General features: G+C 41.4%; 1 protein-coding gene across 2 annotated transcripts in view; it reads left to right on the top strand.

The window, feature by feature from the left end:
* Positions 1-10147, top strand: part of BEND2 (BEN domain containing 2) — a 30295-nt gene extending 20148 nt beyond the window's left edge. The window contains exons 9-12 of one of the 2 annotated variants that reach the window (XM_040532755.1): positions 496-617; positions 1646-1856; positions 2970-3173; positions 6829-10147. In XM_040532755.1, the coding sequence (XP_040388689.1) occupies positions 496-617; positions 1646-1856; positions 2970-3173; positions 6829-7064 (773 nt within the window). In that variant the 3' untranslated portion in view covers positions 7065-10147. Of the gene's footprint in view, positions 1-495; positions 618-1642; positions 1857-2969; positions 3174-6828 lie in introns of both variants that reach the window. The other variant, XM_040532747.1, reaches the window with a different exon arrangement.
* The last annotated feature ends 7294 nt before the right edge of the window (positions 10148-17441 follow it).

Here is a 17441-nt window from a genome sequence, read left to right as displayed (position 1 = left end):
TTCTTTCTCTTAATTTCACTTTTCTTGCTTGTTTGAGAAATGGTGAACATGAGGAGGGCTTTTATTATTTTTTTTTCACGTTGTCAAGCTTTTTACCCCAAATCCTGTGGCACGTATGTATGAACCTATGCATCTCCTCCTTCCTTTTTAAAGGCTGGGAGATTGCATGAACTGTATAAAGTTGTTGCAGCATCAGAATTACTCAGTCTTTTTTTTTAAGTTGGTATCTTAAGTTACATCTTTCCCTTAATTCTACCAGAAATTGCTTAATAAAAGCATTACTGTCAACACATTAAAAAGATATCTTAATGTTAATTTCATAGTGCTGCTTACCTTCAAAACTTGAGTTTACCATCTCTTTCATAAAAGCTAGAAATATGAAGTTCCTAAAAAGATCAAGCATTTCTTAGCCTTCTCTCCTTTCTAAATTAGAATACTTTTAATTACTGCTTTCTTGTCATGAAGCTTAAACAATTTTCTACATTTTATATGCAGAGTTTCTTGCAACTAACTTTCCAAACTATGATTTGAGTGAATATGGAAAAGACTGGAAAACCTGTATCACAAATGTCAATGCTATGATCCGCTGTTTACGCTCTGAAACAAAAATAAACCCAGTAAGTCGTCTCAAGGTGGTAATTTATTAAGTACAAAATTTGTGTTTTCTTGTCAAATTAATTATTTGAACTCTAGTCATACGGTGCACTAATTGGAAATTCCATGGGTTCTGTCTTTGCCTTGCTCAGCATGGGTCTGCTGACTGCAGCACTGGTTCCATATGGGGAGTACTGGCAGCATAGTCCTTTTCCTTCCTCTGTCTCTTCCAGCTCCCATGGCCAGCGTTCAGTTAATAAGATACATGTAGACATAAGATGCTAAAAGGAAAGTTCTGTAAGTCATAGAATCACAGAATGGTTTGGGCTGGAAGGGACCTTAAGGATCATCTCATTCCAACCCCCTGCCATGGGCAGGGACACCTCCCACCAGACCAGGCTGCCCAAAGCCCCATCCAGCCTGGCCTTGAACACCTCCAGGGATGGGGCATCCACAGCTTCTCTGGGCAACCTCTCCCAGTGCCTTACCACCCTCACAGTGAAGAATTTCTTCCTTATATCCAATCTAAACCTACCCTCTTTTAGTGTAAGGCCATTCCCCCTTGACCTATCCCTACACTCCCTGACCAAGAGTCCCTCCCCAGCTTTCCTGTAGCCCCCTTTAGGCACTGGAAGGTCGCTGTAAGGTCTCCCTGGAGCCTTCTCTTTTCCAGGCTGAACAACCCCAACTCCCTTAGCCCAGGAGTAGCATCAGATCTGGTTGAGAGCTTGGACATGTAGCTGCTAGCACTGTTTCACAGCCTTTCCATCAGATATATCCAGTTATGCATTTCGACTTTATATTTACTGAAGCATCACTCCCAAAACACCTGTAACTCCATTCACCTCTGCTTCTACAAACCTTTGTGCCAAGCCATGAATGTGTAGTATCTGTTTCACCTGTAGCTGTGATGATGGAGATTCAGGAATAACTACATTGTAAATACATGGAATCTAATTTATACTAGATGGGAAACGAACTGGAACACTAATTAGAAAACAGGTAGGCTTTTTCTGGTGCACATCTGAACCTCATTTACTTGTTTCAGGAGATAGCTGACGGGAAAGAAAAATTAGCCGACACTCCAGATACATCTCTTTGTGTAGATTTAAATTGTAATGAAGATAATGAAGGGAGTTCTCAAAACCCTCAGAAAATCACCATTTCCACAACTGACAGTCTGCAGAACTCAGGATGGGAAAAGTTTCCAGAACCTTTTCACACACCTTCAGTCAAGAAACTGCAGTCTTTGGAACCCATGGGTAAACTGAGAAATTGTCATCCTCTGGATTTATGCATGTTACGTTTTAAATGGTCAATGAAAAGCAGAAGGTGCTACTATAGGTGACATTGTGAAGTAAAGGGATTTGCTGAACTATGTGACTCTTCTCTTAGCCTCTTGGTGTGTAAGTCTTCTTGGGAGCAAACAGGAACACGATCTGGCTAACAGAATGTTTGCATCTACCAGTTTCCCGTGTTATGGGAAATAACACTATGTCCACTATAAGACTGGAAAGCTCAGTTGTAAGATAGTCTGCTCAGTCTTTCCCTTTTCCAGGAATTGCTTCACACTTGTCCCTTTTTTGCAATATTTTTTGGATAGATATTCTAATTTAATGGAGTGAGCTCGTTCAGAATATCTATGAAATGATATTGTAATTTCAGAAGAAAAACACATCCTTCTGTAAAACTGACAATTTAAGAAAAAAATCTTAAGGTAGCTTTTGCACTTAAAAAAAAAAAAAAAAGACAACATATAAATGCATCAGCTGGAAAGTTCATGTTCAGCATATGATGCCTGTAGAGAGCTTCAAGGAAAATGAACTGTTAGTTGCATTTGTATTATTTGATTAGAATCACTTTGGGGCTCTAGCAGATCTGCTCCTGCACCCATGATCTGTTACTACTATTCTGACCCCCAAAGAACTGCGTGGTTGGCAGTGGAGTCATGCTGAAGGAGTTGTAAAAATATTCACTGTTTTCAGTTTCCGCTTAAGGGACCTAAGCACCATTGTAATAGCGGAACTTTTATTTATTTATGTAATTGGAATAGCATCTTCTTTACACATGAGAGGAAAACCATTTAGAAAGCGATCATTAATGAAGGCTACATTGCTAGCATTGCTGAAAGCGTATCAGAAGTGCTATTACACTGTTGTAAAACAGGCAGTTTTTTGGCTACTGGAACATCTGTCTACAATCTGTTATATTTTAGAATTAGCTGTAGTGTTGCAGTTTTGCTCCGGTCTCTCCAACAAAGTACGGTAGTTTCAGGGGAGAATATTTTGTGTTGTAGCTTCAGTGTAATACATCCATTTTACGGGATAGTTGGTATGGAATAAGTAAAATACTTCTCTCCATGACTTTTTTTCCAGAACTACTTGGAAGTCCATGGCGCAACGTCCAGCTGCCCTTCTCAGTCATTTATGTGGCTAAGGGGAAGTCGCGGCCGGAGTTGTCAGCTCGCTACCTGATCCGTCATCTGTTCACTGAAGACGTGCTGGTGAAAAGCAACGTATACGGTAATCTTGAACGTGGCATGAGTCCACTGGACTGTAACAGGATTAATGCTCTCAGAGGTAAGAAAGAAAACCTTTGTTCAAATGATAATGGGGGAAATTAAAAAGACCGATTGACTCTGTGTCTTAAGAACAAACCATGCAGCTTCAGGAATTGTTCTGTGAACCTGTTTTGACAAATACTAGTACAAGTAGTGGAAAAAGTTGAGAGAAAGTAGTTAAAGTCTATTCAAACATGTTAAGGAAGTCTCCAGATCACAAACCTTGTTCTTATGGGGGAACTCAGTTTCCTTGATCCTACTTGAAAGGGTGACACAGTGGGAGGTGCAAGCAGCCCCCAAGGGTTCTGAAGGGTGTCAGAGGTAATTTCTTCATACAAGTGCTGGATAGGCTAAGCAGAAGTAATACACAGCAGGTTCTGATGCTCTTCACGAACAAGGTTGGGTGTGATAATCAGTGGCAGTGTTGCCTGTAGAAACTGTGAAATAACGGACCTCAGGATCCTGAGGAGAGTTGGAAAGGTTTGAGAGCAGACCCTGTAGCTTAGGAGAGCAGGCTTTGGCTTATTTGGGAAACTCATAGGTGGGAGCTTGTGGGCCACCAAAAGGGACAGTGGACTAGAACTCTTGTCCAGGGAGGAAACTGGGCTTATTTAGTCTGGAAAAAAAAAAGGCTCCAAGGGACAGCAGTCTGCCAGAAAGAGTTTACTGAGAAGAGAGAGCCAAGCTCTTTGCAGCGTTGAATGTGGGAGGATGAGAGGCCACAGGCATAAACGGAAACGAGAGATTCAGACTGGGTATGAGCAGAAGCATTTTGCCCATGAGGACAGTCAAGCACTGGAGCAGGTTGCTCTGTGAAAGTTGTTTTATCTCTGTCCTTTTTCCATGCCTCAATGGACAAATCCCTGAGCAATGCTGCCTGACCTCAGAGCTGGCCCTGCTTTGGGCAGGAGGTTGGAATAGAGGCCTCCCGAGGTTCCTCAGCCTGAGTGATCAGAAAGGAACAGATTCAAGAACCTCACCCTTCTAAGGGCTCAGAGGTCAGCTGTCCCTACTCTCTTAACAGGCTCCATTGAGGGAAAAGGTCTCAGCAAATTATTTAGTGGTTTAGAAATTACAGGTAGGATAGGGACTGCTGCCAAGTGAACAGGCAGCATTTTGAACTTGACCAGTTTGAGCTATTTGGATAACGGTTCTTTGTCGACGTGTGTCTTTTCAAATAATGTAGAACAACCTATTCCTTTGTATGGATTTGGACAGTTTTGCCATCTCTTCAGCTTACATGAATCCAGGATGTCTTCAGGAGATTAGTATTGTTTATTCTGTTTGCAAATCCTATCCCAGAAGCCAAGAGGGGTTATGTTGTGGTTGGAATGGTAGCAGGTGTTTTGCCTTCTGCATTGTTCTCAGTTCAGCTTTAAGACTTCCGGAACAGAACCACAGCGTGGCTGAGGCTGGTAGGAACCTCCCCTGCCCAAGCAGGGACACCCAGAGCAGGCTGCCCAGGCAGCTTTTGGAGATCTCCAAAGCGGGAAACTCCACAGCCTCTCTGGGCAGCAATGATCCATGCTCCTTCCTGAGAAGGGAGCCTTCTGTTTGCTTCACTTGGTCCCTCCTGCAAGGCTGGATAAAGCAAGCAGAACTGTGACAGTGGCGGTGGAGTTAGAAAAACAATTAAACAGCAAGTGAGGAGGAGTGTGAAGCAGGTTGTAGCTGGAAAGGGTGCGTATGGTTTATTACACAGAAGAAAAGTTGGCATTATCTGTTAAGAATTTAGCATGGCCAGCATAAACAGCAGCATTGGGTGGAAGATCATCAGATTTTTGTTTGCTCTTTGCTCTGTGGCTGTTAGTAGGCGTGCAGTAAGTTCACCTCCGAGATTACAGCAATATTGCTAAATAAAATGGTACTGGGACTTGCACACTCTGGGATGATGTTTGGGCATGGCTTGAGGGACAGAGTACAGCAGAAACCATTCCCAGTATGGCAAGACTATACGCAAAAGTAATTTTTCCCAAACTGTTTTTTCTTCCACCACTAGCCTGAGAAAGCTTGCCACTTTAAGCATCTCCACACACTCCCATAGTATGCGCTTTTTGTGTCATGTTGTTTTGATTTTAAGCATTCAGAAGATATATTAAGGGTGTCTTAATGCTGCAGGCACACCAGATGGGCTCCACAGCAGATGCAAGGCAAAGTTCTCTGCTCTGTGCTTGCAGCCAGGCCATGTCACTTGGCTTTCGGGCCAGAGGGCAGTCCATGGCCCAGTTTTCTTTAACGTTCTAACATAGCCTGATGGGATGGTCACATCATCTCCATGAATGCAACCCTGCAGGGCAGGAAGGGGACCAGCTTAGCTTTGCTATATTCTCAACAATTAAGACTTCTCTGTGAAAGAAAAGGCATTATTAAAAAGCTGATTTGTGGGGCATGTACAAAGGCCTGGTAGCAGGAATTTGTGTTCCGTGCTGTAGCTCCGAGGCCATACACGCTGTCAGGGATGGAGGTGAAGGGACCCTGGCTGTTGCCTCAGCCAACAGCTGGTGTATCCTTTGGCAGTATACCTCAGGAGTATTCTCCTTTTTTCTTTCGTTCCTCCTTTATTTTTTTTCCAAGCCACTCAGAGTAGAATAAACTGCTAGAGCGCAGGTTTCTCCCTCTGCTCTTGTCTTTCTTTTGGCCCATGTTTTCCTGGCAAATTAGGTCTTCAGGTGGGGAACTATAGGCTAAGCAAAGCATCAGCTGCAAACTGTATTAGGCTTTTACCTGGTAGGATAAGGATATGTGAGAGCAACAGAACAAAACTGAAATAGTATCAGCTAGCTGTACCTTTCATTCTACTAAGGTAAATCTAAACATCAATCAGAGAATTAAACAAAGTATTGCTTTTGATTTGAAATTGCAGTTGAGAATTCCTTTTTGGTACCTGTTTAAAGATCTTAGGGGCTTGCCGAGAGAAAACCTAATTCAGCTAAGCTTGGAAGAACACTCATCAGTAATAAAAACTAACAAAACCAATCTGTTCTTAAAACCACTCATTTTACATGTTGGAAGGGCAGAAAGGTGCAGCAGTCTTACCTTATTTATCCCCTTCCTATCTAAGTCAAGTATTTGTTTACTGTACTGCAACAAGATCAGTAAGGAACAACCTCTTGCTATTTTTCTGTCACCATTGTTTCTCTACAGCTGTGTTGTGTTAAACTGCTGTGTTTCGGTTTAGTGAATTTAGGTTGCAAAAGACCTTCAAGATCATCAAGTTTGATCTGATCTACCCTTCAACTCCCACATTTCAAAAAGATGGAGCTAAGACAGCTCTGAACCCATCCACCAGAAACAGGAGGATGCTTATAGTTCTTGTACATAGTTGTCAAAGATCCTCTGGAGGAGGGCTTAGTCTCGCCAAATGCTGGACTTTCTGAAATGGAGGCTGAGACTTATTTGCTTCAGCAGCAGAAGCTGAAGTTATTTAGCACTTTAAGGGGTCAAGCCCACATAAATGGTTACTCACTTTCTTTGCATGTTTCGTTTTAATGCTTAGACCTTTTGTCATTCTTAAGTATCTCAAACAAAGGGGAAAAATATCTGCCTTGTAATTTTGGTCTGCAAGCCTCATGCCTATGGTGTCTTGTTTTGGTAGCATGCACTTGTTTTGACTGAATTACATCCGAAAATAAAATTGCATAAATAATCGATAATTCACTCGTGTTTATTTTTAGACTTTCTTCAAGAGAACTACCCATCATTTGATCTAAAGGAAACTGGATATGATTGGAAGGCATGCGTGGCTGCCATAAACAGCACAATCCGCAGTCTCAGACACGACCATAAAAAGGCTACAGCTGGAATCAACCGGAGAATCTTGGCAAGGCCACCATCAAGTGAAAAGAGTCCCCCACAGAGTCCTACTTCTGTAAAGCCATGTGGAAGTGACACTATCAATCTTGCAGACTGAAGATCTCTTAGCAGCCGACTCAAATCTTCATTTAGCAGGTTCTGATAAATCCCATGTAGGCAGCAGCACTAAATATCATATTTCATGAGACCAAAGTTGGCAGTAGACTTAGGAACCCCAAGTCTTTGTAGAAGTAGCATTTGTGCTCCTCAGAGATGAATTCCACCATTTCCTGTAGCGGTTGTAATGTGCTGTCCCCTGAAAGCACTTTCTTTTCATGATTAAATGACAATGAAAGATTAATTTGATTACAAAAGATGGATTGCACATCAAGGCAGCAGAAGCAGATAGAGAAATGTGGAGAGGAAAGAATGGTCCTCTGTGGAGGAAGATTCATAGTCAGCTAAACTGTCTCCGTTTGTGTGAGGAGGGAAATTTGCTTTGACAGTTGGATATATTATGCAAAAATACCTAATGCAGAAAGGAAAACACATCTTTATTGCATCTAGCTCATTTATCTCTCTCCTTTTCCTCTTCCTATAGCAGCAGTCTTTGTTACAGGTTAAGGAAAGAGACAGACAACACTGTAAGTACAGTTGGTAATTTTTTCTTCATTCTGATTTAGCTCTACAAAAAAAAGCATCCAGAACAAACAGCCCAACACTCGATTCTGTTTTTTCATGATGAAAATTGAAGAAAGCACTTCTTCAGGGAAGTAGTGGTTCAGTGGCACGTCTCATCCTGTCTGATGTCCCCATGGTGCAAATGGGCTGCAGCTTTCATCTAGACATCTAGAGGCTTTGGATCCTGATTCAGATTTAAGAAAGAGTAATTTATAGCAGCTTCAAGTGATGGTCCTTCAGTTAAGACTGTAAGGACACATGCTGCGTGCTGTTTGTATGCAGCCAGAGATGACCAACATCAGTGGTACACCTTTCTCAAACTCACAATCATAGCTTTTAATATTCAGGCCTGTGGCTCCTGGTCTACAAAGCTAGGCATATTTGCTTTGCTGTCTGGTTAGGCTGCTGTTCTGAAGACTTGTCATCCTGTCCTTGTTAACTTAACTCTGAAAGATGTGCAGTGATTATTCCTGCCCTTGCTTGCATTTCCGCACAACACTAAGATTTATTAGTGGACTGAATTATTAAGATAATAATAATAAAAATCTCATTTTGAAAATTACTGGGGTGTGGGAATCCTAAAAATACATAAATAGATGACTACATATATATCCAATTTTACATCTCAGTTTGATTTGTAAGTTGAAATTCAGCAGCAGTAACTGCACAGAAGGTAATGACTGTTTTCTTCTTTTTTTCAAATGAGCAAGTATTTGGTATGTGGTGGGTATATTCAGTATTCAGAATGTGGTGGGTTATCACTGGCTGGCTGCCGGGTGCCTGCCAAGCTGCTCTTTCACTCCCCATCCTCAACAGGACAGGGAGGGAAAATAAAATGAAGGGTCAAGGTAAGGTCAGGGAGATCACTCACCGTCATGAGCAAAGCAGACTTGATTTGGGAAGACTATTTTAATTTATTGCCAATTAAAAATAGAGTAGGATAGTGAGAAACCAAGACAAAACTGAAGCCATCTTTCTCCTTCCTCCTCTTCTCCCTTCTTCAAAGGCTCAGCTTAAGTCTTTATTTTTCTACCTCCTCCACTCGAGCAGTGCAGGGGAACGGGGAATGGGGGCTGCGGTCAGTCCCTGAGGCTTCGTCTCCGCCGCTCCTTCACGGTCACTCCCTGCCCCTGCTCCACGTGGGGTCCCTCCCACGGGATGCCGTCCTCCACAAACTGCTCCAGCGTGGGTCCCCTATGGGCCACAGCTTCCTTCAGACCACGTCCACCTGCTCCGCTGTGGGCGTCTCCACGGGCTGCGGTGTGGATAGTTGTGCTAGCACCTGGAGAGCACCTCCTCTCCTTCCTTCTTCTCTGACCATGTTATCTGCAGGGTTGCTTCTCTCACATTTCTCATTCCTCTCTCTTACAGCTTCCACACAGCATTTTTTACTTTTTTTTTTTTTTTTTTAATCACGTTATCACAGCCTTAGCTCTGGCCAGCAGTGGGTCCTTTTTGGAGCCAGCTGGAGCTGGCTCTGTCTGACATGAGGGCAGCTCCTTGTCTCTGCTCACAGAGGCCACCCCTGCGGCCACCATGCTACCAAAACCTTGCCACAGAAACCCGATACAATGCCTTTCCATTACTTGTCTTTTCAGCTTTAGTTACACAGCCCTCTCACACTGGATAACTGCTGCATAAATTTGCCTTGCCATCTGCATAATCTCTGAGCTAAGTCTCACACATCCAACTTTTTCGTAGAAAATAGCTCCTCAGAAAGCTGACACAAGGAACCAGTTTCACCTCTGAAACTTTGGCTGCCAAATTTATGCCTGTGTACATAGCAGAGCAAGATTTAACTAGATCTGTCCTCTCCAAGGCAAAGGTTCCATGTGTTTTGTTGTTTTTTGTTAGCAAGAGGATAAAATAGGATACTGGTTCTCATTTTGCCTTCTATTCATAACAAACAGGCAGTTTATATTATATTATACAGTATAGAATCAGCTTTTATTGCAAGTTAGGATATGCAATGGCCTTATCAAATATGAAATTAGTACATTTCCATTGCCAGCTCCTTGCAGACATCTTCTGTAGGACTTACGAAATAGGCTGAATTTATCTCTTTTTTTTTTTTTAAATAGAGACATTGTACTGCTGTTTGTCAGTAACATAAGAACTTTGGTAACAAATTCTGCTGTTACTGTTATATACAATCTTTCTTGTAAATGCCAAGAATTTTATATTGCGTGTAGATATTACTAGTTCCAAACCTCAGAAAAAAATACAAAAATGCTTATATTTTTTCAGTAGTTACATGAAACTTTTTCACTGTCATTCACAGATTTTAATGGTAGAATGATATATTTATTGAACGACCTGTCTGGCACTGAAATCTGTTAGTGTGGTGCATTCCTCTAGCTTCCGTATTGAAAGAGAGTTGAATAATTGAATAAAAGTAGAAATAGTTTTCTTGTTTCTGTTAGAAATGTATCAAATTTTGCTAACTTTTATATAATAAAATTACAGTATTTTGCTCTTCGGAAAAGTATTTTACAAATAAAACTAGCTTATAGCTCCTTGACTAAATATGTGTCTGTTAACTATTTCTTGCATCGTGGCTCTACAGTTTAGGTACAATTTCATCTGAAAAGATTCTTTTTATCTCCTTTCAAGAACCAGAGCTTTGAGAAGATCTGATTGAGGTGAGATGACTTCAAAATTTAGACTGCTTTAACTGATTGAGTAAACCAAAGAAAGCTCTTTTGGACTTGTCAGTTACAGCTTTGTGTAAGCTATGTGAAACAGCATTCCACAGAAGAGTGGGAGTTGGGTAAAATTGTTAAGAAATTCCTTTAAACTAGTGCATTTTTAGTAAATTAGGCCATACTCGCAGTGGAATCAGTTTCTGTATTACTCTCTTTTCAAGGAATAAAATGGCAGGAAGGTAATCTGCTTCCTTGAAAGACTGAAAATTCACCTTCTGTCCTCTGTCTTTTTACAGTAGAGCTGTACTCTCCTGTACAAGTTTCCATTCTCTACACAGCAGAGCTGGGCCACTCCATTCACACATGATTCAAGTCTTGGGGTTTGAGACAATACTTCAGATAGTTCATCTGGTACTTCTGGCACCCGACTGGACAGCTCTCTAATCTGCTACTGTTTTTGTCTAGGATGCGTCCGTGTGGGAGATGGGGCCAGGCTGGAGAGTGTGACCGGGTCTCCCAGTCAGCGAGGGGAGCCAAGGGCTGGGCTCTCAGGAGCTCTGGGGTTAATGTGGTGGGGGGGACAGGCTGCTCAGGGCATCTAAATCCTCCGGGTGCCATTTGCAGCATGTGTGGAAATTGTCTCTCTCATAGACATGTTCAGCTTCAACAGTTTCAACTCGTCCCTTTGAACAATATGAATACAACTATTTTCTTCAAGCATTTATTTGGATGTTTAATGGGAGTGCTCACAAGATTTTAGAATATGATGTGGAATGGATTAAATATCTGTGCAGTTCTTTGCTTCTGCCTTGTCTATAGCTATAGCAACACAATTATTTTGTAGTTCTTGTGCAATCACTGGTTTCTTCTGTTCAAGACAAGGTACCATAGTGTCTGCGTGAAGCGAGATGGGAGCTGCTGACTTTAAATGCCACCCGAACTATGTAGGTATTTAGCGCTGATTTATTTTTATTTTACTTTATTTTTTTTCTGAACAGTGAGGTGACATCGATTATACTAATCCACAAAAACAACTTCTGCACTGGAAAGAGACTGTCTCGCTCCTGGGTAGTTTGAAGGGCTCTAGCACCACCTACCGAGGGCTGAAAGTTTTCTAAAGAACAGAAAACCTCCCCGACTGAAAGAAATGTTATTAACTGTTCTGAAAGAGAGCGGCTCTGATAAATTGATTTCGGTGCTGTTGCTGAACAATTAATGTTTCACTTTCAGCTGAGCTTCATTTTTTAAATCTAAATCTTGTCATTTTAAAATGATCAGATTAGATCATTTGCTTGTTCAGTGACACACGTTTTTTGTTTTAGTTAAAGATTTACAGATGCTGTTAGACGTGGCACATGGGGCATCTGTTCCCATACAGTGTTGTGTGAGCAGTAAAATGCAGGGGGTGATGGAACACCAGCATCAGCATCCTCTGATTCGTTAGCATTTAGTCTGCTAGCATGAACTTTCCGAGGGTGACATCTCCTTTGAAAGCCCCCATCAAGGAAGAGACTTCCAGTGGCATCAGCAGACAGGCAATTGTGTGAGGCTCTGGGAGTTCCCAAAGCTGGGCGAGGGACCACAGTTTGGCCAAGACATGTCTTTCTACTTGTAGCGTCAGGTTTCAGAAGGCAAAGTAATGATATTGTTGGCCAGAAGACGGTAAAAATATCATTGTGTGCTTAGCTTGAGATAGGAAGGGCTGCATTGCCATGACAGAGAAACAAACCAGTCCAAATGGAGGGGATTTTCAGGTGTGTGAGGTGGCTTCATCCTGAAGTACTTTGACAGGTGAAACTTGCTGAAACAACAGGCATTCCAGCTTTGGGAAGGCTCCAGACTGATGTGGCACTGAAAGCTTACTGAGAAGTGCCGAAAAGATTTGGGAAAAGGAACGGACCTAATCGGATGTGAAATTCTGAAAAATCATCTCAGTTTGGGAGCAAAGGTTGCTAACCAAAGGATGTTGTATATCTTTTGTATTGAATGCTCTCAGTTTGTTTCTATACTGCGTGGACTAGTACAGAAGAAGATGCCCAGTATTTTCTGCCTACTGCCTCCCAGTATACAGAAGGAAGTCCGTGCTTTTAGGTGGTCCAGGCCAGAATGCCCTGGCTGCAGTAAAATGGCTTGTTCAGAGTATGTGCTTCTTACGCCAGTAAATACCTGCTAATGTCACACATTTAAACTGAGTCTAGGCAATGCTGAGTGTAGGAATCTAGATTGCTGTCTTATTCAAGTTGCTCTCTAAGGTTCTGACTCTGAAGGCTATTTGGGGGTTCGGCAACAGGACCACAGAATATCATCATCTACTCAGACCCCTGGTAGCCAGCAGAGCTTCCTACCTGCTTGGTTGTGTGAAACACCCACTCTGTACAACATTACATGACTTCCCTTCTTCTCTTCTTTTACACAGCCCATGTTTTCCCTTACTTGTGTGAACCATGAAGGCTGATGAAGAAAGGCAAGCCTGTTTCATTTAGCTTCAGTTGTCTTTCTGAGGTCTAAATCACCACTGGACAGTGCTCAGGGGTCTTGCAAATTGAAAAAGGTAGCGGAACATTTGCTCAGACCAGTCTCTCGGAATTGAGAAGAATCTGAATGATGTTGCTGTTTAAAAATGGTAACAACAAAGGCAAGGAGGTGTTTTACTCCTTCCACGAATTGTTTAGGAGCTGGATTTTGGGAGCAGTTTTTGTATCATATCCTGCTGTGGTTCTTGGAGCTCAGAGTATCAGTCTCTGCTCAGATTTGGCAATAAATATGCCGAAAAGAGACTGGTGTAGTTTTTTGATCCGCAAGATAATTCCTTTCCCTTACTGGTTACACAGGCAGGAAATTTCAGAAGGAAAGGGAAAGCTATTTAAATTGACACAGAAAAAAGCCTAAATTTATATTTGAAGTTCTTGACTGTTGCATGCTACTGGTTTAGTGACTACAGGAAAGGAGTGAGTGGAGCAGTCAGGTGCTTGCGACATGAAAAAGAAGTATTTAGGCACATTTTTTTCCCCCTAATTGTCATAGAAAGGTGAAAACACTGATAATAATAATACGTTACTGCTGTGACTTTTTCTGTTTAAATGTTTCTATAGAAAATTTATTGACTGAGAAAAGTAAGAAAAATACAAAGAAGGTGTCTTTATTTAATCACAAAACAATAACAAAAAAAACTACAACATCCTGCCCCTTCCTCTAGGAGATCAAAGATAGTTTTATAGTGTAGCTGTTTTCCCTTTTTGCCACTGCTCTGAAGGAAGTGTTAGTTTTCCACTTTATGATCGTGACCTTCTTGGAAATAAATGCAATCGCTTAAAGCAGCAGCCCATTAAAATCTGTTTGTTTTCCACACTACAGAACTTTCCTTAAATTCCAGTGAGATAGTTTTCCATAAAACGTTATTTCCATCCTCCCATGTATTTAGTTTATAAGTGAGGATTATTTTTCTGCTGTGTGATCTCATGGAGGTGCTGTTTGAGCACATTTTGTCTTTTTTTTTTTTTTAAAGGATGTAGCTCTACAGAGCTATGCTTTCAGTGTTAGCTGGGAGCAGAGATAAACAAAAGCAAATATATGTAAAATTATTACTTCTCTCTCTTTAGCAAGAAAGATAATTTTACATGGAGATCTTACTATTGATTGTAATTCCCTTTTCCTTTTTATAACTGTAGCAACAGTAGCAGATACCTTTCCTATAACAAGTCAGTAAGGACTGCATATTCTTTATAAAAGGAAAAACAAGCAAACAAAAGAGCCCCAACACAGTGAAACCTTTTGTACTTTTGTGGCTTTTCCCAATTTCATTTTTAACTCCGCAGCTGTCTTAAGAAAGCCTTTACTCAGAAACCACCAGCCAAAAACTAGTTTCGCTTAGTCTGGAAGCAAATCTGTTCAAGCTTTTGCTTGGCTGTGAATTTATTAACCTGGTAACTAAGCCTGTGGCCTAGTTCTGCAAACAGCATCCAAGTGTGTAACTTTTCCATCCTATTTATGACTACTCAAAGTAGGAAAGATTAACATATGGAAACACAGCTGAAGTATCAGGGTCTATGTTAGCAAATTCAAGCTTCACTCAAAAAAAAAAAAAATACTTCATCAAATGCTCACAGGGAACACATAGAGGGAATGGGTGTTGTGGGCCCTCAGACAAGCTGACAAATTCAGCCATCCCACCCGCCCCTGGGCGTTACTGGCCCCATGGCACCGGTGTGTGTAATTTACCCACTCCAGTTCGTAATTTGGCATGGGACCTTGTCCTGCACAGAAAAGTGAGTTTGCTCAAGTACCCTGGACTCCGAACACCAATGGTCAAGATGTGTGCCCAAATGTAAAGGCAGAAAGACTCAGAGGAGTGATAATGCCTTATATGCTGCCACAAATACCTGCTTACAGAATCTAAGAAAATGAACACAATAATAATCAGTAAATCCTAACTGCTTTGTAAAATGCTGAAACATAATCATCAGTGCTTTGGACTACAAAGATGTTTCTTGTGTCTGTCTTAACTTCTCCAAAGAAAATCCATGCAATTGAATGACAGGGAAATAACACTAACCATAAACAAAAGTCATTCATTTGCAGAGTGGTGGGATGCTGAAACCATGACGAGAAAGCTTTCTGGGACAGTTTATTTTTGTTTCTATTTTCAACATTCAGAGCAAAGGGGGCTCCTGTGTATGAAGCCCTTCAGCACTACAGTAATTATGTAAATTCTGGCCTTTATTTGAAGGCCCGACTCAAAACCAAATAAAACCAAAGGGAATATCTGCAGATCTTTTGGGAGGTAGGTAAGATTGTTTGATGCTTAGCTACATTTTTCATTTTGTTTGGATAATAAGTGATTTTTATTTATTTATTTATTTATTTTAAGATAGAACTGTTTTGATATAGCTTTTGTAATGAATGTGAGGTCTTCTGCCAGGGGAACAAATGCAAATGCATCTCGTCCCCAGCTGCAGATCGGTTGAAATGTGGAGTCCCTAACCCCTACTTGCACACTTTGAACACTTTTTTTTTTTCCCCTTTCTGCTGACAGCCTTTTAGCAGCATCCCCTCAGGAGGCTTATATTAGAAAGTGTAATATATCTTCTGTTTGGTGAATTCTAGGATGTTTAAAGAAAAAGTGCTGAAAGAAGCAGATTGCTGCTGTACACCTTGTCCTGAATCAATTTCCGAGCCCTATGTGCCTTTTTACTAGTGAAGCCCTGCCTGTCCCTATATCAGCATTGAGTTAAGTGTCCTCTGAGCTAGAACATAGACATTTCCTTTATTTTCCTAGTGCCTCTTTGCCTTTTCCTCTGTCTGCTTCCCCCTTTTCTGCCTCCACCCTGTAGCCATGACCCACTGTACTCTGTCCCCACTTTCTCCCAGAACAAACCCACCCAAATCAGCTCCACCTTGAGTGGTTTCCCTCTGGGACATCAGCCTGATTTACCTCCTTCCCAGCTTCACAGCATACCTGGCTAGATAAAAACACTTTGTTTTTTGAACACGGAGAGATTTTTTTGTCTTTATATGCTTTATGCTAACTCAGGAAGGTCAGCTGGGAGAGCTTTTTAAGCAAATACAGCTTAGTGCATAGTGACTTAGTAATTTGTATTGTCTGGTATCTCCTGACTTGCATCAGAAATGAAAGAACAATAGCAGAGTCTTCAATTCCCTATGGGATGTTGTGGGCTTGGTTTTTTTTTTTTGTTTTTTTTTTTTTTTCAAAAAAAGAAACATTTGTTGGTAATCTGAATGTCTTAGGAAGTTACACTGAGATCATACATTTTAGCTGAGCTTTTGTAGGCCTTCTAACTGGAGGAAATGCATCAAAAAGAACAGTTCTGTGCAAAGAGAGCAGCCCTTTTATGTCTGCAAAAGGCATTGCATTTTGCATGTGCTCTCGTGTTCTGAAGTGCATTGGGAATGTAACTGAAAATATACTGCAAAGGACTGTGTAGAAGGATACAACCTCCAAGCTCAAATCAGCTACGTAAGAGAGTTTTCTATAAGAGCGAAAATTTTATGAAGGGGAGAATAAAATACCTCCAAGCCTCTCTCTTGAAGGCAACACAAATGTTACACTACATTTGATTTTTCTTTGTCTTAGCCATCTCTTCCACTAAAAAGAAAAATTGATCTAAACCTTTTCTGCAGCTAAAAACATAGTGTTTCAGACATTTGTAATAGGTACCTTCCTCACTTTAGCTTTCTTGTAGCCAAAATCTGTATCCTGATGTACTGTAGAAGGGAATTAATTTCCTTACTTTTTTTTTTTTTTTTTTTTTTACTTTTTCCTTCCTATATTTGTATGACATTTCCTGTGAGATTGTGAATCCTCTTATCTGTGTGCACCATAAAACAAATATTGGAACTGTAGGTCATTTGAAAGAAAGCCTTTTGAAGAAAGTGCTTTAATTAACATTTACTTTTATTTGCGGAGGAACCTTGAAGATCCTTTATATCCGAATATAGGTCATGGCTCACAAAGAATACCAACGATGTACTGTAAACTATGCTATTGATAAATTAGTGTCAGACTCCCAGGCATATTAAATCTGCACAATTGTGAAGCACTAATTATTTCTATTAATATCTATTACGGTAATGCGTACTGCCTATAACGGAGGTCTGAGCCTGCTGTGGGAGGTGAGGGACATGCAGCAGAGTCGGTCCTTGCCAGCCAGCACTCACCCCCTGAGCAGGTAAGCAGTGGGCAACAGGACGCATCACTTTCCTGCTCATAGAGGGGGGAGCTGGGGCACAAGCGCCGTGCCTTGCCCTAGGTCACTCGGGAAGCCTGTTGCAAGGCTTGGCGTGGAAACCCCACAGTCTTCATGCCCTGTACTGGTAGGAAAACAGTGTCTTGGTTGCTTTTATGGTGTTGAGAATGGGCAGGTCCTCAGCACGCTTGCTCCTACACATGGAGTTTGGAGCACCAGGGAATCCAGGCAGGAGGGAGCCCAAGATCCCTCCCTCCTCACCCGCACAGCACAGAGGCTGTGGAGGGGCTTTTAAGTGCTTGCATTGAAGACCTGAATCTTATGGGGATTTCCTTCCTCAGGTGTTGGAGATTGGAAGGGTAAAAGTAATGGAAATCTGCTAAAGACTGAAAATAATAGAATTCCTCGTATTCTCACCATCTTCTCTAACCCCCTGGAGCACATGAATTCATTGGCAAGATAAGC

This window comes from Cygnus olor, chromosome 1 (genome assembly GCF_009769625.2).
Source record: "Cygnus olor isolate bCygOlo1 chromosome 1, bCygOlo1.pri.v2, whole genome shotgun sequence".
NCBI classification, from domain to species: domain Eukaryota; kingdom Metazoa; phylum Chordata; class Aves; order Anseriformes; family Anatidae; genus Cygnus; species Cygnus olor.
Note: the sequence above shows the minus strand (reverse complement) of the source record. Positions and strands in the feature narration are given on the sequence as shown.